Consider the following 20,621-nt stretch of genomic DNA (forward strand, 5'->3'; position numbering starts at 1 on the left):
GTGTTCATATTTCTTATTTTTTCTGTGCTGTGGAATCCTCTTAAGCTTGTGGCTACGTAACTGTGTCGTTCACTAAGACCCCATCTTTTTTTTACCTGGTTTGGTTGTGACTTTATGAGGAAGCAATTTAAGTCCATAGGTGTGTGTTGCTGCTCTTCTGGACACCATGCGGTGTATATACATGGGTACAGGCGTCTGAACGCGGTCCATCCTGGGCACAATATGAATTCTTCTGCGCATGCGCATGGGCAGGAACCTTGTTGCAGCTCCCTCTAGAGGCAGGTCCACCCCAGCTTGGTGGGTCCCCTCTCCGTGGTCCCTCTCTGTGGTCAGCCTCCCCACCTCCAATGCCACGCCTTCGCCCCCCACAGCCTTCTTCACTCAGCTGTTTGTTTATAGAAATCTTGTTCCCAGATGTTTTCTTTATTCTCTGCGTATATATATATTCATCCTGTCCATGTTTCGTGAATGCAGCATTTGCTTATCTCTCTAAGGACATTCATATTTAGTTTGCTTTTTAAGTTGATTTCTGCTCCATTCATTTTCATTGATGACTTCCTCTAACTTCATTGTTTCTAGTTAGTGTTTCTTTCTCCCCGTCAAATGTCTGGTGCTGCTTGACTACCCTGTCACACTGATGACTGAGGTGCTATGACTCAGATCTGCGGAGCCCACGGTGGCGCTGGTGGACTGTGAACATCATCTTTCTCCTGCTGCAGGAAGGTCGCCCACACCTGGTTTCTCACTGGCAGGGAGCAGGTGACACAGGGGTCCCGGAGCAAAGGGAATTTTCCAGTATCCCCTGCCTGCAGCCTACTCCCCGTGCAAGTTATTAGTGGTACCTGGGTCCCCATGTTCAGAGCATCTACTGTTCATTTTCCCCACTGAGTAAAGCTTCAGTCTCCTGCAGGATGGCGAAGCAAGGGAAGTGGTCCTCACCAGCTGCCCAGAATGCCGAGGGGACCCTTCCTGGTGGGTCCTCCCTCCTGCGGATAATCCGCCTGCAGACACTTCTCTGCTTCAGTCTTCGCCAGGCCTGCATCTGCTCCCTGCCTTCCTTCAGGTGCTTGTCCAGGTATCTCACCTGTCACTGCCTTGTGTCCCTGTTATTCTGAACGAAACCTTTAAAATGCCTTTGCAGAGGCCTGGGGACAAAAACACAGATACATGCATCTGGTCAATCCACGATGTTAAATAGAACATGTGTTGCCTTTCCTGAAGTCCTTTTTTTTTTTTTAATTACATTTGTCTAATTTCACCATTTTCTTTCCTTTAAACATTGCACCTGGTTATTTTGTGATTTATTCCCCTAAACCATCTACTTCCCAGCAATTTATCTTTAAATCTGCCACTTTACTTCCCTGTTAAGGATCAGGTTAGTTATGGCCTCTGTCCTATCTGATTCCTCCAACTTTCTGAAAGAGGAATTTCTCCCCAGGGGATTTGGTGGTCTGTGGTCAGCTGAACTGGTTTCCCAGAATCTAACCGAGTTAAATGCCCCATCCTGACTACATGGAACTGAAAGCTTTGGCAAGTTGACCAGAAAAAGGTTTCCTTGACCTCTTCTTGGTGTGGATGCCTATAAATAGACGCCACCGAGACGTGGCCCTCTCAGCCTTACCCTCTCTGCTTTCATGCTCAGGGTCCCGGAGAGATTTTATTCAGCAGATCGTGGTGCTTATCCACAGTGACTCAGAACCTTCCTGCCGTGATCTGATAATGTGACAATGTGCAGGGGGTTCTCCCCAGCTAAGGAAAGAGCTGAATTTCTTGTTAACTTGAAGAAACTTTTATGATCATCATATTGTTCAGGTCTGGTCTTTTCAGAAAGGTACCAGAGGAAAGAGAAGGGGAAAATAACAAGAAATGATGACTTCTCTGTAATAAATGGTGTTCTTTTGTGCAAGTTTTAAAACATTCTCCCCCCTCTCCCCCCGGGAGCAAGGAAGACACACACCAGCTTGTCTGTCAGTGGCCTGTCCTTCCCACACCTCTGCTGCCACCACACTGGTTCCCAAGTTCCTCTCCGTTCCTTCCCACCCTTACTCCCAGGGGTTAATTATATACTGCGCCATGATTCAGATCTTCTTACAGTACTTTAAACTCTCAAAGCCCATGAAGAGATTATGATCACTTCCGTTTCAGCCAGGCTGCTCAGAGGCTTTGGTCTCTGCATTTCACTAGCTCTGCTTTCTCCGAGCCAGCAGGGCACGGCCTCCCCCTTTGAGCTCCAATGAAGGCCGTGGTCACACAAATGACCCAGACCCAATAACTGCATGCTTGGGACGGAGCGTTCCAGCCTGACGCTGATGACAATAAATAACAGCTACATTTGGGCAAAACAATTCTAGAGCTGTTGAGAGAAAGGTGCTGTGAGAGAGAGTAAGACTTTTTTAATGTTTTTGAAACCCAAAATTAAATATTTCTACTAGTTAAATCTGGAACATATTTGAAAGAGCAATTGCCATGTTTTTAGACAAATTCTTTGATTTGTAGTACCCTATCATATTTATTTTGTGCTCTATGTGATCATAACATTGGTAGACTATCAGTCGCTGAATTTGAAAAGTGAGAACTGTTTTCCAAACGAGCAAGGGGAGAAGTGAACAGAATGTAACTCACAGTTGGGATGGTTCACACGCTGGTCTCCCCCCTGGTCAGGGGGTCTGGGAACAGTCTCAGACCTTCCTGGCATGGTGAGGGGCTGGACTAACCCATGACGCCAGCAGATTTCTGCTTCTTAACATGTCCTGACTGCTTACCACTACAGGAAATATCCCTGAAGTCTGAGGTACTTACAGAACAGCTGTCCTAAAAATAGCAAATCGCCCACAAATTTCCCCTTGCCTAAATGTTTCAGTAGTGGTACACTTCACATTTTTAGTGTATATTTCACCCTTAGGCCCTTGGACAATCAGTTGCTTCTGAAAATGTATTGTAAATAAGCAGATGAGGAATGAAATGTTTATTTTTTCCAAAGGAATGTAAAAAGATCAAAGGCATTTAGAAGGGGAAGTACAGCACAGTGAGTGGCGCTTTTCTTCCAGCTGTAGGTAAGACTGTCAGAATCTGGGACTATTTCCTGTAACTCTGGGTCTAGATCATTATTTAAATAAAAGCAATGCCTCTTCAATAGCCAATGTTTTTTGTGAAACATAGGTATTTATTTGTTGTTCATAAGGGAATACTGGATGTTAAACTTATTCCAGGGGCCGGCCGAGTGGCGCGATGGTTAAGAGCTGGCTTGGGACGCCAGAGGGCCCCAGTTCGGATCCCACATATGAGGGCCAGTGACACTGCCCTCTGCAGCTAAGATGCTGAACAACAGCTCAACCTGGAGCTGGGCTGCCATGAGTCACCCGTGACGGCATAGGCTGCAGCCCCTGCTACAGTGGGTTGCCATGGGCTACCGTGTGTAGCCAGCAGCCAGCGTGAGCGGCCAGCAGCCGCAGTGAGTGGCTGTCCAGAAGCCGGCGACTGATCGGCCTCGCCCAGGAAGAGCGCAATGATGGTGCCAACTTGGGCCAGTGAAGCAACATCCTCCACAACTGGACTGAAGAACAAAACGACAGCAACTTGTCTGTTCCCCTTCCCCCAATTCCCCAATAAAAATCTTTAAAAAAAAAACAAAAAAACTTATTCCAACTTTTACTCAAGATGGCCCCACTCACACACTCATTTCATACAGAGACATTTCCGAGCCAGTATGGGCCAGACCCCAGAGCCTTCCTTAGAACACAAGGCACAGTGGCACAGGGGACAAAACAGGCTCTCCAGCAAGACGCCTCAGTCTAACCCCAGCCCCACCATCTCACGATTGTCTCACTGGAGGCATGTGACACACGAAGGCGCTCTCTCTCTCTCTCTCGAAGGTGAAAGTAAAATGTAGATAAGCACAGTCCCTACCCACTGGGCTGTTGTGAGGATTACGTGAGTGAATCAGTGTAAAGTCACTTAGAACAGTGACTAGTCATTATTCTTACTTAAGGGAGAACATTGACTTGCCCATCAATCCCCATGGTTGAGCCTTTCCTGCTGGACGTGGCCACACAGCTGTACTCCTTTCTGTTTTAAAAAGTGGAGGCGTTTCTTCCATCATGTGGAACAGGGGCAAGTAGACTGCTGTCCAAAACCTGCCTCACCATCTGATGTGAATAAGAGCATTTGTCTTCACAAGATTTTGCACTTGGCAAAGTGGGTTATGGGCAGAGGTCTCAGGAAAACTAATCTATGGATGGGAAGCACCTGAGTTTTTTCCAGGGGAATCGTTGAGAGTTACTGATGCCATCGGTCAGGGCTGAAATTTTTTTCTTTTTAAAGAAGTTTGAGGCACCAGATGAAAGACATTAAAAAGTTGTAAAGCAGATTTAGTGTTGAGTAGATTCCAACATTCTCCATTAATTAGGTAGTTTCAAACAGCGAAGGTTCACATCTCCCTGCAGACAACAACTTGAGAAAGGATGGAGGGGAAGAGATAGATTCTGGAAGGAATAGGACCAGGAAGAGACATCCATCCACGGGAAGAGCTGGAAGAAAGGGTGTCCAGCCAGTCTCCAAATCTCCCATGTTCCTTTTCGCTGGCTTCGGCCCATCAACTTGTAGCTGATGCACAACAAGCAAGTTATGAGAGTGCAGAGCCTGGTTCGCAGGAGGTCAGGGGACCAGGAGGAAAGGCTGGGCTTCCCAGGGCGCCCACAGTAATAACGGTTTACTGGGCACCATCTCTAAACAAGGCACTTAGTGGTGGCTCTCACACCCGACTTCCGCCCTAGGTGGTTACTGCGCTCCATTTCACAGATGAGAAACATGAAGAACTGAGAGGTGGATAAACATTCCCAACATCACACAGCGAGTGGGCCCTGTGAGACCCAGAGTCCATCCTTTTGACCACCATGCTCCCCACCGCGTTGCCGAGGCCTGCTCTCCATTCTCTCAGCACCCCTTCTACTCAATCTGAACGTTCCCAAACACCACTACTGAATCTGCAAGAAGTGAACTTGAACTTGACAAAGTCACTGCCCTTTGGGACAATTCAATTCCAGACATAGCAACGCTGATATGAGCAGAACGTATGAGGACCCTCATAAGTACAAACACAAACGAAAGAAAGGCCTCGTCTTTGGGGCCCAAGTTCTTTCATCTACAAAATGAAAGGGCTGGAGCATTCTACCCATTCATTCATTCACCCAGGAAAAAGCACGTGCTGAGTGCTTTCGATGAGCCCTGGAAACACCACTCGACCTCAGGAGCCCACGGTCCTACGACACACACAGGCTAAGAGCTGCAGTGTGCTGTGGAAAATGCTGGCCACTCATTTATTCACTCAGCAAGTATTCGATAAGATTCCATTATGTCAGTGCAAACACCACTGGGGAAGTCAGGGTGATATTGGTGAATTGTATCAACGTCAATATCCCAGTTGTGATATTGTACTATCGTTTTGCAGATGTTCCTTTACCACTGGGAGAAACTAGGTAAAGGGGACCTGGGATCTTTCTGTATTATTTCTCATAACTGCATGTGGTTCTACAATTATCTCAAAATAACAAGTTTAAGTAAAAGGGAGGGCTGCCCATGGTAGAGTGATAAAAGCTACAAATTCACTCTGAAGCCAGCACACACTGGGGGAAGGGAGGCATCTACTTTTAAACGAAGATTGATACTTTATCTTACGGGACTGGGCACTTTAATTCCGGAAATAGGCGGTTATTCCTCCAGGAAATGACCTGAAGTCTTTGTGTAACTCGAGAGTGATTGGAAAAGCCTGGGATTTCTTCCAAGGTGACAGGAAAGAGTAACTCACAGGGCGGATGAAGAGGCCCACGAGGGATGGAAAGAACGTGGGGCAGGCGCCCTCCTCTCCACGGGGAGCTGACTGCTCTCCAGAGACCAGGCTCTGGTCCTAGCCCTTGACAAGCACTAGTGCGCTCAGAGCTCTCAGCAGCCCTGCGAGGCAGGTGTCATCACCATCTCCACTTTCCTGCACACGTAAAAGGATTACACACCAACTGTGAGGCCACGTCCAAGTCCGAGCGCACGCATTCCGGCTTCAGGACCACCCCGTCTAACCGTGCTGCTGCTGCCTAGCCTTACGCAGGGCAGATGGAAGCAAAATTAACAAAGGCTTGATGTCGTTAATACCTCAGTAACTTTACCACCGACCTCACCACAACGGCCATCATCATCAGAATCACCCATTCATTAAGCCCAAGTCTTCACCAGACACATCCTGTATCCCAACATCCTTGTATCACAGGAATTGATGACTTTTTGAAATAATAATGCCAAGAGTGGTGATTATCATGCACTGAGTGCGTACTGCATACTGTACTAAATCCTTTATTTACTCAAGTCCCTCAACAGACCCTGTGAGAGTTACTTGTCTCGCAGATGTGACAGCTGCAGATAGGAGAAAATAAGTTACTCACGGCTCGTAAGAAGATGTATGCCCGTACCGTTCAGATCTGCTGCCTGGCCCTTGGCCATCACAGCAAGTGGCCTCCCTTACAGGGTTCCCTCTCTCCATGTGGACCAACGGACTTCACATGGGCAAGAGAGCACGTCCTGGGCGCTGGGCACTCGCTGACACTCCCCTGCATGCCAGCCTTTTCCCTTGACATTTCCATTTATTAGGGGAGGATGCCGCAATGTTCGTAACTTATAATGCAAATATCCTTTACTTTGATTCCTGCAAAATACCTAAATCAAAATTAGGATTGCCAGCTAGCACACACGACAGGCGGACACCCACCTTTCTAATACTAGGATAGGATTAAGGAGGTCTGCACATTTGGAAAACCATATAGTTGTTACTAGGCAGCCAGCGTGCCCTCCTGATGCATTGTGGGTCAGGGAGAGCACAGTGTTTTGAAACCATGGAAACAAACTGAGTTTGAGAAGCCCAAGAGCAAAGCCCCAGCATCCAGCTCACCCTTCAAAGATGGCAAAGGCAAGAAAAGCTCTGAAGTCAGTCAGTGCACAGGAACCAGGGCTCAAATACCTCGACCTTAATGACACCAATGATTCAGGCTGAGTCGAGAGACAGGGCGAGTGTTAACCTAGAAAGTGTCTAATAGAGTCAGCCGCCAGCCCCTAAGAGGTGCCGGAGCAACAGGAAGGGTTCTTCTCTCCCCTCACCTCACCCCAGCTCTGGCCCTCACCCTCTGTGTCTCTCTAGTACACGTAGAAAAGAATCACCATCCTCAGCAGCTCCACCCCTTGCAGTCCTCCCGCCACTGGAGATGTCCCCTTAACTGAGCATCTCTAGCCACCTGACACGTCCGCAAGGTGGGTAAGGCCAAGGGACATCCCTGGAAAGTGGGATCTTTCTTCTTATGTTGGCTTCTTCCTGGGATTACAAGTGAGGGTTATGCCTCCATCGTGGCTGAGCCCCACAGAGCATGACTCCTTATAGGGAAGCAGGCTGGGACCACATCTACCTTTTGTTCATTTCCACAAATAACTGAGACGTGGCACATTTTGTATGAGCTTTTATGGGCTCCCCAAGACCAAAAGAGTCATGGCCATCACTGCTGCATTCTTGACTTGGGCCTTGAAGAGGGACAGACTACGTCATTACTGTCCACTCACAGCCTCACCTATTGCACTGGCCTTAGCGGCCTGTCCATCAAGGTAAGCACTTTGGGGCAACAGGTAGTTTCTTCAGAGCAAAATCTTGTTGGGTGACTTGGATGAGCTGGCTGCGGGATGGGGTGCCCAGAACTACATCACAGTTGCTGCTGAGGAGATGAATGGGAATAAGGAAGCGGAAGTGAGAGAGCACACCCACATTTTCTCCCAGACCTAGCAGCCAAGCCCCCACCTGCCCTGGGCCTGCACCCCCTCCCCAGGGACAGTGGCAGCCACACCTGACCTGGGCTCCTTCCGAGGATGCGGCTGGGTGCGTGAGCACACGGGTAGCTGTGGAAATAGCCCACAACGCACTGGTCGTTGCTATGGTGTTTCTGCACTGGTGTGGATCCACGAACGTCTCATTATTTCCAATACCCATTTATAGAACCGTCTGTCATCACAAAGTGCTTTGAAACAAACCGTAGTCAGAGCTTACTCTGCATAACACACCCACGTTAGTAACGGCACTGCCATTTTACAAATGGGCACATGAGGTGGGCTGCTGTTTTATTAATAAAATCAGGGAAGGTGAAAGGAAAGACATGTCAAATAACATTATCGTTCTAATAAAAGAAACCTGCCTCTAGGATAAATTACATTTGACGTACTCGTACACTGACGTTTTGACGTCAAAGGATGTATCATTTGATATTATTGAGGCTTTGACAGCTAGTTGGTGTCAGAGTTGGGAGGAAATATTATCTCAGGAACAAAGTTACTAAAAGGCCTAATTAGAATAAAGGAAAAGCTTGGCAATAACTCTGGCTCACAGACCTTTGGTTTCCAAAGAAACTATGTAGAAAATTAACCAACTCACAGTTCAGTTTTTTATGTAGTAGAGCCTATATTAAGAGAATGTTTATAATTTATGAATAATAATGTATAGTAATTGCTATGTGTGTATAAATAATATTGAAATCATATAATAGTATGAGCAACAAAAAAAGCAAAATAACCTCCTCCCACGGGTTAATAAATCATGATGTATATCGTGCAGTGGAAGGTTATGTCACAGTGAAAAGGAGTGACACAGAGCTACAAACACCACCCATGGGTGACATCCCAAACACAAACCTGAACCAAAAAGTAGGTTGCCTACAATATTATACCACTTACAGAGACTTCAAAAATATGAAAGACTAAGCAATCTATGGTTAAGGATACATAGGCACGTGGAGAGGTTATAAAGGAAAGTCAGTGAATAATGGACACAAAATAAGGATTTGGTAGCATTGGGGAGAGGGGGTGACATCAGGGAAGAGCATACAACACCTGTGCCCTCAGTGACAGGGGTCCGGGTCTCGTGCTTAAGCTGAATGGTTGGTCTTACAAGTTTCTAATATTCCTCCTCGTAACTCACGGATATTTTAGTGTTTTCTTTTGTGTCTGTGAACCACAGTAATGGCCATCAGCTTGCTTGCTTGTTTTTTCTCCACCTGGGAACCTTGATTTTCCCGGTTGTGCAGGTGGGGCTGACCCAGGACATCCTCCTGCCAAGCAGGGGCACTGACTCAGGGAGAGTAAAATGTTCTCGGTTGTTCTATATAATGGGATTATAAATGGTTTCCAACTCTCATGGTTCGGATCCAATCATGAAGAGTATAAGTAAGACCAGTGGCTCAGTTCTCAATTATGAGCTTCTAGCTTTAAAAAAAAAACAATCGTGAACCAGAATGATGATGATTTTAAACATTTTCAACAGAATGTGTTGGCAAAATCATACAAAAGGAATAAATTATCAATTTTCATTTTCTTCCTTTATTTAACTTCTCTGGAACACAAGATCATATTAGAAGGAGAGTATCTACAATTTCCTTCCACTTCTGATTACAGAAAGGAACTGGGGAAGCAGAGATGTATGTAAGGTCCCCAAACACTGAGTGTCCCAGGGGTTCAGTCTCAGCCCCCGACTCATAGATCAGTGGCCAGCCCACGCCTCCCTGGCCTCACTTTGCTGCTCTCCTCTGAGAAGTTACTATCAAGGTTCCAGGCTGGGATCCATTCTAACACAGAGAGCACCGACGGGGGAGGCGAGCCGCGGATGTTTAGTTCTAAATCTGTCACCGACAGTCCAAGTCCCCAGCTCTGTAAGACCCTTCTCCACTTGTGGGGTGGTGTGTTTCAACTTCCTGGTGAGCAGGCGAGATTCCTCGCTAGATTTGGTCACAACTATAAAGGTTTGTGTGCAAAACAAAATGGAGCTTGACCTAATTCTAGCATGACAGGTAATGATGGACGTTTGTTCAGTTTTTTTCCTCCATGCTCCTTCAATTCTTCCAGTATTATTGGGGGTGCTCTATTAGGTACAAATTCTTCTATTAACACCTTCTAGCTTTTGACTGTCCAGGTGAGAAGACCTTGAATAGGTATCCAGGGCAGCAGGGCCCCAAGAAACCTGGTGGGCCTGAGAAAGGGCTGCGGAGCAGGGCTGAGCTGTAGGAATCCTACCTGCGGGCAGCAGCTCCGGCCGCAGGTTGGAGCTCGGTCTGGCTCGGGCCTTCCTTCTCTGACTACTTTCTCTTGTTGTTCCTGAGGGCTGGCTCAGTGCATCATTCCTTGCATGGCCAAGTAATATTCCAGTGTATGGATGGACCACATTTTATTCACCCATGCATCAGTTGGTGGACGCTGGGGCTGTTTCCATTTCGGGGCTGTTATGGACAATGCGACTCTGAATGTCCGTGTACACGTTTTTGTGTGGGCATGTCTTCAGGTCTCTTAGGGATAAGTCTAGGGGCTGGATTGCTGAGTCCTGGGTTTGACTTCTTGAAGAACGGCCAAACTGTCTTCCAAAGTAGCTGCACTATGTCCCCACCAGCACTGCCTGGGGCCCCAATTTCTCCACATCCTCGCCACCACGTGTCATTATCTGGCTGGTAAGCCATCCTTGTGGATGTGAAGGGGTATCTCATTCTGCTTTTGATTTCAGTTCCCCTAATGATTAATGAAGTCAGCATCTTTTCAGAGACTTACTGACCATCAGTACACTTTCTTTGAAAAAAAAAAACACATTATCAGACCCTTTACTCCTATTTTAATTGGGTTCTTTGTCCTTTTTGTTGTGGTTGAGTTGTAAGAGTTCCTTATATGTTCTGGGGACTAGAACCTTATCAGATACATGATTTGCAAATATTTTCTCCCCCTTTTGCATTTTTTTTCAATTTTTGGCAAGTGTCCTTTGAGACACAAAAGTTTTTAACTTTGATGAAGGCCAATAGCTGTATTTTTTTCCTGTGGTGCTTATGCTTTATGGGTCATATCTCAGAAATCAGTGCCTAATCCAAAGTCAGGAGAGCTGACACCTGTTTCCTTTCCAAGGTTTTATAGCTTTGTCTCTTTATCATTGGTCTTTGCTTCACTTTGAGTAAATTTTTTGATATGGTAAGAGGTAGGGGTCCAAATTCATTCTTTTGGAGGTGTCCCAGCACCATTTGTTGAAAAGAATAAACATCCCTCATCAATTTGTCCTGGTGCCCTTGTTGAGAGCTCCACTGGCCTTAGCTGGCAGGGTTATTTCCAGACTCCCCCGTCTTCGCTATGGGCCCCTGTCTCCATGACGACAGATTTGTAGTAGTTTTGAAATCAGGACCTGTAAGTACTCCAACTTTGTTTCTCTCTTCAAGATTGTCTTGAGTCCCTTCCACGTGAAGTTGAAGGTAAGTGTGAGCTTCTTGGATATGTTTGGATATGTTAAAATGATAACAGGGGCTCCCAGGCTGGAGAGCAAGACTTGTGAGATGCACAGGAAGCGGGCTGTTCTAGAAAGCCAGAGAAGAGGGACGCGGGCTGTCCTGGGCACGGATGTGGTGGCCGTCACTGCAGCATCTGGGAACAAATTCTACCGAGTCCTTTGCTGTCGCTTGACATTCTCGTTTCGAAATCCCGCTGGGGGCATCCATTCGGCTAAGCCGGGTCCTCTGCCGAAGCTTTCGCCGTCTGGGACACAGGAGGAGGCTTGCTTTTCCTTTTGACTTTGGTATTAGAAGATGGGACTTTGCATCAGGCGACAGATTTTTACTATATTTTTTAAATAGTATTCACTACACCAAAATGGGGTAATTGTTGACTTTCTTCTTTCCATAGACTCTAAAGGATTATGCTTCATCCAACATTTCTCTCTGTGGTTCTCTGTAAGAAGCATGTTTCTTTAAATGAAGGGATGGGGTCTTTTATTTCTGTATTCTGAATTCTGTATTCCCAGCACCTGGAAAAGGTCCATGTAAAATAAATATGTGTTGAAGCCAAAGAGAGTAATAACAATCCCACAGCCTGTTAGGCAGGTGTAATTACCGTCATTCCCACGGTGCCAATGAGCAAAGTGAAACTTCAAGGGTAAGTCATTTACTAAAGTTCACATAAAGAGTAATTACAGCGTTGGGCTTAAGCTAATGTTACCGGACTCCAATCCCACACCCCTGTGTGCTGTTCGCCAGGTAGCAGCGGGGATGGGTATTGGCCCTTAGAGTCGGTATCAGCTTCCTGGAGCAGCCCTAACAAAGTACCACAAACTGGAGGACTTAAAACAACAGACATTTATACTCTCACAGCTCCTGGAGGCCAAAATCAAGGTGTCGGCAGAGTTGGTTCCTTCTAAGACCCTGAGGGAGAATGTGTTCTGAGCCTCCGTCCCAGCTTCTGGTGGCTCTGGCAATCCTTGGCGTTCCTTGGTTTGCAGACGCCTCACCCCATTTCCGCCTCCATCATCACGTGGTCCTCTCCCTGGGTCTCTTCGTCTCTTCCTAGAAGGATACTGGTCATTTGATGCAGGGCCCAGTCTAGTCCAGTATGACCTCTTCTTAAATAATTACATCTTCAGACCCTGTTTCCAAAAAACACCACGTGCTGAAGTTGTGGGTGGATATGAATTTGGGGGGGATACTAGTCAGCCCAATGCAGAGTCACACAGACCTGACCTGGGGCCTCAGTCCCTTACTAGCTGTGTGACCTCACAGTCCCCGTTTCCCTGGATGTGTACATCCCAGCTGCCCCAGACAGTCCTCATTGTTCTGATATAATTTTAATATTGTGCCCATGCACTCCCAGAAGTATTTCAGTGTGAGCAATAAATTACACAGTCATTCCACGTGTATGTGTGTGAATTGCCTAACACACAGGAGGCCCTCAATCAATGGAAACTTCCATTATTAAGAGAAGCTGCGCTCAGGGATGGGGCCGCGTGTTGCGGGTAAAGGTTTTCTGTAACCCGGGAAGCGGGGGCTGAGCCCACAACCAACAAGGACCCTTCACGGGTGGGGGCGTGGAAACAAGAATCGATCACGCGAGGACAGCAGTTTACTGTGTCACCCTGTGAGCAGCGGCGCCTTCAGCAGCGGCGGGAAGGAACCACAGAGTCACGTGAGGTGTGTTTACGTTCTTGTTAAACGGCCAGGCTGAATCTTGTTCTCCAGTTTCCCCCTAGGCTTTCCCGCAAGTAGTACACAACCTCTAAAGTTGGTTGAATTCATGAAAGCGCTATGAAGACATTTCCCAAATCAAGGTTCATTACACTCAAGCATGGTAATTCCATCTTTTCGAGATGGATGGACTCTAAACCACTTCTGTCCCTTACTTGTAAAGCGGCTCAATGAAGCGCATCCAACTGGTCCTTAAAGGGTGGTCCTTGGACCTTTTTGCCTCAGGGTCAGCAGGCTGTTTGCCAGAAATGCACTTTCTGGGGCCCTAAGCCTGACCCACTGTATTTGGACGTCTGGGCCAGAGCCCAGGAGTCTGAGTGAACTTCTAACCTGCGCTCGTCACCACCCAGACTAGGAGGGCATTGCACAGAATGCCGCCTCGGCAGTCAGCTCTGACGGCAAGGGATCAGGTGGTCTACCGCCCAGCACGCTGCTTTCCTCCATTCATCACCAAATGTAGATCTTAAAACAACCCCAAGCCCTTGAAAACCTTTTTTCTTATCTCCTGAGGCTATGGGGCCCAGGGCTCCCTCTAGCCCAGCCTGACTCTGGTGGGTGGCAGAAACCAGCAGCCTTTCCCTTACCCCTCTCCTGGAGTGGGGGAATCTCTGTGTCTCCACATCCTGTAATCCATCTAACACCTTTGCCTACTGATCCCCAACAAGACCAAATTAATGGATTCTATCCATGAAGACAGTGGCCCCAGCCTGTGCAGCCTGAAACTTCTGGAAGCCAGAGCCCCATGTATAACATTTTAGGATCATGCTTTTAGACATATAAATAAGACTGGCCCTGAAGGGATGCAACCAAAACTGCCTGCAGTAGAGTCCAACTGGCCCCCAGGTTTCTGCCCAAATCAGCCCTTGGTCTGACTTAAAGGTTTACCTTACAATATTAACTCTCATGACACACGAATCTCCCTCATTCTTGTTCTTTTCATTCATCCCATCTCACTTTTAATTTGGGGCTTCTCCCCATTCTAAATGAATAAAAGCATTTATAAGGCATGACAGGCCATTCCTTGCTTAGCCAATATTTTCCATTAAAAAAAAATGAAGTTGCTTTAACCTAGTCTCAATGTCTGTGCCCTAAAGGAATGAAAGATAATTGCTTATCTGAGTTGCTTAATTCCACTCAATTCTAAATCTTAAATGCTATTTTGAAGCTCCCCCAAAAAATCATCACTATTTCTTAATATCTATTTTTTTATTGGTAGATAGAAATAAAAATGAGTAAATCAAATTCTACCAAAAAGCAGAAGAAAAATTACATGAAATGGCTGGGGAAAAAATGTGTTTAAATAAAATGTAATGCTTTTTCAGACTCTGAAAACACAGACTAGCAAAGGATCAGCTCCTCTGCCTTATTCCAATGACTTCCAGAAAATAATTGTTAAAAACATAATGAACAGTTTGAGGATCCAAAATGATGCAGTAGATAAGCACTGGGCCTGCATCCTTCTGTGAAACACATTAAAATTACAACTAAACTATAGAACAATCAACCTGGAGAACCATCTAAAGTCTAGCCAAACAGAATTCCTATAACTAAAATTATAAAGAAGAAGCCATGTTGAAACCAGTAGGAGGGGCAGAGACACAGAATGAGTCCCAAGCCTCTATGAGGTGGATGAGAACCAGGAGGGATATCTCGGCCACGGAGGTCCCACCCAGAGGAGTGAGGGATGCCAGCCTCACACCAGACTCCCCAACCCAGCGTACTGATGGGGGAACAGGAGCCCAAACAACATCCGACCGTGAAAAACAGTAAGGATTCCGACAATCCGGATGGGACGGAAGGCAGTGGGAAACCCAGCCATCCTCTTAAATGGCCCATGCACACACTCACTCACTCGTTCACAGGCACTGAACGTGGGCTCCAGTGGAGGGGCGGTGACTCGGGGGATGTTGGAGACATACAGGGGCAGACTGAGGCGTGTGGCTTCAGGGGAAGGACTGGAAAACATTCTCCATTTCCCTGTGAGGAGGTCCTGCTCCTGAGCAGCTGTGCAGCCAGCAGGCAGGCGCCATCTTTCCTGTGTTGAGCCCACCCCTTACATTTCCGGCCAAATCTGAATTTGATTGGCCTGGTGAGCTCCACCGCTCTGTCCTGCTGACTCACTGGGACTCTGTCCCACCCAACTCCCCCAACACTGGAGGCACTTTCTCCCAGGCAGCCAGCCCTGCCCACATTGCACTCTTTCTTGGAAAACTATCCAAGTTGGCAGGCACCAGGCAGGTGGCAATTGGCCTCAGTGTGCTCTGAGACTTTTGCTGAGTAGTTCCACGTTTAGCACTGGCACCAAACAGAGTTGATGTTAACCTGGTGACCACAACCCTTCCCACTCTAGTGACCCCCTGAGACCCTGCCTCACCCAACTTGCATACCACATAAGGTTTAATCAATGGCTGAACCTTAAGGGACATGGCAGGTGGCAGCAGGCCTTAGGGTATCCTTGTTTTTGCAGAACTACCCCAGACCCAATACTGGTGGTAGATGTCCTCAGTTTGCAGCATGGCCTCTCCCACGCACCTTCAAGTTTAACACAGGCAGCGAACAACCATGGATCACTTGGTAGCTCTTACCAGGTAGCCCCTGGCCAGTTACACACAGTGGCTGACATGGGTCTGCACCAGAGCCCCTCCCAAGAGGCCCAAGAACCAACAATCTTGGAGGTTGTATTCAGACCACAGCAGAGAACCACCCAATTAGCCCCACTAGCAGCACACTCAAAGGGAGATCTCAGTAGGCACCAGAGCCCACTGGGGCAAATCCCACTTAGTGGGGCAAGCCCCTCACACAGCAGTCCATAAGCTGTGGCTGTGGCCAAACCCCACAGCCAGCCAGCCTGAGGGTCCACCCCATTCACTGCTGTACCAATAACAATGAAGGCTCAACTATAACAGGAGGGCACGCACAACCCACACAAGGGACATTCCTGGAGCACCTGGAGCAGGTGACCAGGGAGACTGTGCCACTGGGCCCCACAGGGCACCCACTACATAAGGCCACTGGCCAAGACTGGGAGGCATAGCAGATCTACCTAATACATAGAAACAAACACACAGAGGCAGCCAAAATAAGGAAACAAAGAAATATGCCCCAAACGAAAGAACAGGAGAAAACTCCAGAAAAAGAACTAATCAAAATGGAGATAAGCAACCTACCAGGGACAGAGTTCAAAATACTGGTTATAAGGATGCTCAAGGAACTCAGTGAAAACTTCAACAAAGAGATAGCAAGCATGAAAAAGGACATAGAAACCATAGAAAAGAACCAGTCAGAAGTGAAGAACACAATAACTGAAATGAAGAATGCACTAGAAGGAATTACTAGCAGACTTGAAGCAGAGGATCGAATCAGTGATTTGGGAGACAAGGTAACAGAAAACACCCAATGAGAACAGCAAAAGTAAAAAAGCATTAAAAAAAAATGAGGACAGGTTAAGAGACCTCTGGGACAACATCAAGTATAACAACATTCACATAATAGGCGTACCAGAAGGAGAAGAGAGAAAGCAAGGTATTGAGAACTTATTTGAAGAAATAATATCTGAAAACTTCCCTAACCTGGTGAAGGAAATAGACATACAAGTCCAGGAAGTGCAGAGAGTCCTAAACAAGATGAACCCGAACAGGCCCACAGCAAGACACATTATAATTAAAATTGCAAAGGTTAAAGGTAAAGAGAGAATCCTAAAAGCATCAAGAGAAAGGCAACTAGTAACTTATGATAGAACCTCCATAAGACTATCAGCTAAGATTTCTCAACAGAAACTCTGCAGGCCAGAAGGGATTGGCAGGAAATATTCAACTTGGTGAAAGCAAGGAGCTATGACCAAGATTACTTTACCCAGGAAGGCTATCATTTAAAATTGAAGGACAGATAAAGAGCTTCCCAAACAAGAAAAAACTAAAGTTCATCACCACCAAACCAGTAGTACAACAAATCTTAGAGGGACCTCTTTAAGATGGAAAAAAATAAAATAAAAATTATGAATAATAAAATGGCAATAGCTACACATCTATCAATAATTACTTTTAATGTAAATGGATTAAATGCTCCAATCAAAAGACATAGGAGGGCTGAATGGATAAGAAAACAAGACCCTTACATGTGCTGCCTACAGGAGACTCACTTCAGATTGGAAGGCACACACACACCGAAATTAAAGGCTGAAAAAAGTTATTTCATGAAAATGGAAATAAGAAAAGAAAAAAAAAAAAGCTGGGTTAGCAATACTTATACCAGGCAAAATAGACTTTAAGACGAAGGTTATAACAAGAGACAAAGAAGGACCCAGTAATCCCACTTCAGGGTATTTATCTGAAGACACCCAAAAACACTACTTTGAAGGGACCTGTACACCCATATGTTCATTGCAGCATTGTTTACAATGGCCAAGATGTGGAGGCAGCCTGGGTGTCCATCGATGGATGAATGGATAAAGAGGAGGTGGTGCATATATACAATGGAATATTGCTCAGCCAGGGAAGGGAATGGGTTCTTGCCATCTGCGGCAGGGATGGACCTGGAGGGTGTTGTGCTGAGTGGAGTGTCAGACAGAGAAAGACAGATGCAATGTGATTTCACTTATATGTGGAATCTAAAGACCAAAATAAACAAACGAAACAGATATAAACTCATAGATGCAGAGAACATTTTGGTGGTTGCCATATGGGAGGGGGGTTGGAGGGGTGGGTGAAAAAGGGGAAAGGGATTAAGAAGTGCAAATTGGTTGTTACACAGTAGTCATGGGGATGTAGGGTGTAGCATAAGGAATATAGTCAATAATATTGTAATAACTATGTATGGTGTCAGATGGGTACTAGTCAGGGGGATCACTTCTTAAACTATATAAATGTCTAGCCACTATGCTGTACACCTGAAATTAACATAAAATAATATTGAATGTCACAGTAAATTTAGGAAAGGGGAGAAAAGGTGAAGGGGAATAAGAGGTCCAAATTTCCAGCTATAAAACAAATAAGCCATGGGGATGTAACGTACAGCATGGGGAATATAGTCAGTAACATTGTGATAGGGTGATACGGTGTCAGACATTTGCTGGTCTTATCGTGGTGATCACTTCTTTAGGTCTATAAATATTGAATAACTGTGGTGTACTCCTGAAATGAAAATAACATTGTATGTTAGCTATATTTTTAATAAAAATCTTTAAACACACACACACACACACACACACACACACACAAAATGAACAAAATGTGTAAGTGCCACAATACAGTTTTTCAGGGTTACCAGCAGGCCAATGGGTCACTCTTGAAATGTAGCCACGGATTGAATTTATTTAATAGAATAATATAAAATGTTTACGAAGTCTCTCCTGTGTCTCCCAGGGGTTTCGGTTTTAAATCACATGGCGCTGTCTGAGACCCTTGAGGTCAAGCAGGAAGCGGTGCCTCTGAGGCTGGAAAGGAATCAGGGCTCCTGGGTGGATTTTAGTTCATCTTCATTTCCACTCCTCGCATGCTTATGAAGTCACCCCCTAATTTAGAGAAGCCCAGCCCCAAGCCTAAGGCTTTGCCTTAAATGGAACACGGCCTGCAAATCTGCCCCCAAAGCAGGGGCTTCTGACATCCCCGAGCTCTGACCACTCTCTCTCCCCAAGCTCCAGCTTCTCAGGACAACCCAGAGAAGGAAGGAAAAGTATTTAAAATTCAATCACGAGCGTGTCTGTGCAGCATTAAAGACAGACCTCTGCTCTGTTGCTTTCCAAACTTTAAATGTGAATTCTTCTTGACGTTACTGTTGTACTTTGTTCTTCTGGAAAAAAAGAAAAAATGTTAAGCACAGTAACGGAGGCTTTCTCTTGATACTGATTTTCTTCTTTAGTCCTGAAGGCTATTGTTTGTTTGAACAAAGAGGAATAGGAGCTATTAGTTGCTGTTTACATTATGGGGAGGACAGGAGGGGAGGGGGGAGAACCTTCTTAATTAATGAGCCAGGGGCGTTGACGGGCTGTGACACAGCGGGCAGTGAAAACGAAAGAGGACACCAGGCAATCAAGACCCGGTATCTATCACCTGTTAAAGACCCCTACCATATTTGAGGTTTGGTGTTACAATTTAGATTAAATAAGCAGTTGGATTAAAAGCAACAACAACAACAACCCGTCCCTGGCCCCCGGGGTCAGGCGTGTGCAGTCGCCACGTGATGGTGCTGGGTCACGCGTGGGGACTGAACTCCCAGCGGTGAGCATTTCTGCAGTGTGAGGGTCTCCGTTCTCCCAAGGAAGCCTGGCCTTCCAGGAGGCAGCAGCCTCTGACCCAAAATAAGCTTCCAATAAATATTTATAGAACAAATGAGTGCACGAATTTCACTGGAGTTGAACACGGCTCGTGTACTGAGCAGGCTTCGCTTTTATTTCCCGGTCTTGCTGAACAGGTCCTGAAAACCTTGGGGGAGAGTTCCCTGTGGTTCCCAGTCCCAGATGCCTGGCATCTGAGCGCCCAGCAGCACTCCGGCCTGTGAGGCTATGTTTATTAAAGGAAAAAAAGACGTCTGAACGAATAGAAAACGATGATATCATGTGACAGGCTTTCTCCTGCCACCTGCTAATTTGACATTAGACCTGATCATGTGTTTGTTTCAAACTCAGACACGGCAACACAGGTAAGAATAAAATGAAATAAAATTTTAAAAATTTAACAAAATCTTTGGGGAACAGACTCACCCATGGAAGCGAGGGAAGATTAAATGTGATGCAGGGTCCAGGCTCCTTATAATGTTGTTTTTTACTCAACAGATAATCGAAGCATTAAATGAAGGCCTGATTTGTCAGCTAGAGGTCACTCTATTGTTCCCTGAACAAGCGGGGGGGGGGGGGGGGGAGGTAGTAGCACTAATTTAATTCACGTGGGAACCCGTGTTTACCATCTATGCGTCCCCTAATAGAAAGGGATGCGATTTTCAAGCTGGAAAAAATAAACAATCATGCTCCTTGGTGCCCATACTTTTGCTGAGTTTCTCTCAGAATACACCAGGCTACATTTCAAAGGACCCGTTTCTTTCATGTGGAAATATTTATTTGCTAGCTACTGAAGACCTGCCAGGAAGCACCAAAGCTTCGCATGTTTAGAGTTTCAGAAGCAAAAATTGCTTTTGCGCCGGCGGCCTGAGTCTCCGATTCTGCTGTGTTCTCTCCCTGCCTCCACGTCGCGCCTGCATCCATCGTTTCCTTTTCAACAGGACACTTTCTCATCTATGGCTTTCTGGAAGCCAGGTGCACTGCCTTGGATTTCTCCGCAGAGCTCACCTTCCCTGTGAATATTTACTGTTTCGTTTTTGGGCACCTCCAGTAGGCTGGGTGCTGGCAGAGGGCAGGTCCCTCCGGAGGGGTTGCCTGGCCAGGGGACCCAGGAGTCGTGGGTCCGGGGCCCACCTCTTTGGGGCCACCCTGAGCTGGGAGGGTCGGCCTTGCCGTGACACATACTGGCTTTCTGTCCTTCAGCGATGTAAAACAGCCCTTCTGTGAGCCCAAACTTCCATGTTGCGAACCAGAAAAAGAAAGTTCCCAGGGTTTTGATTCCCGAAGCTCTGGGGAAACAGCAT

General features: G+C 46.4%; 1 protein-coding gene across 1 annotated transcript in view; it reads right to left on the minus strand.

Annotated features, from left to right (window-relative positions):
- The window catches only part of ZNF236 (zinc finger protein 236), a 171,076-nt gene extending 164,545 nt beyond the window's left edge, over nt 1-6,531 (minus strand). Inside the window, exon 1 of the mRNA XM_019643364.1 lies at nt 6,456-6,531. Within this exon, the coding sequence (XP_019498909.1) occupies nt 6,456-6,486 (31 nt within the window). The 5' untranslated portion in view covers nt 6,487-6,531. The remainder of the gene's footprint in view (nt 1-6,455) is intronic.
- Between the last annotated feature and the right edge of the window lie 14,090 nt (nt 6,532-20,621).

This window comes from Hipposideros armiger, unplaced genomic scaffold (genome assembly GCF_001890085.2).
Source record: "Hipposideros armiger isolate ML-2016 unplaced genomic scaffold, ASM189008v1 scaffold_77, whole genome shotgun sequence".
In the NCBI taxonomy this organism is placed as follows: Eukaryota; Metazoa; Chordata; class Mammalia; order Chiroptera; family Hipposideridae; genus Hipposideros; species Hipposideros armiger.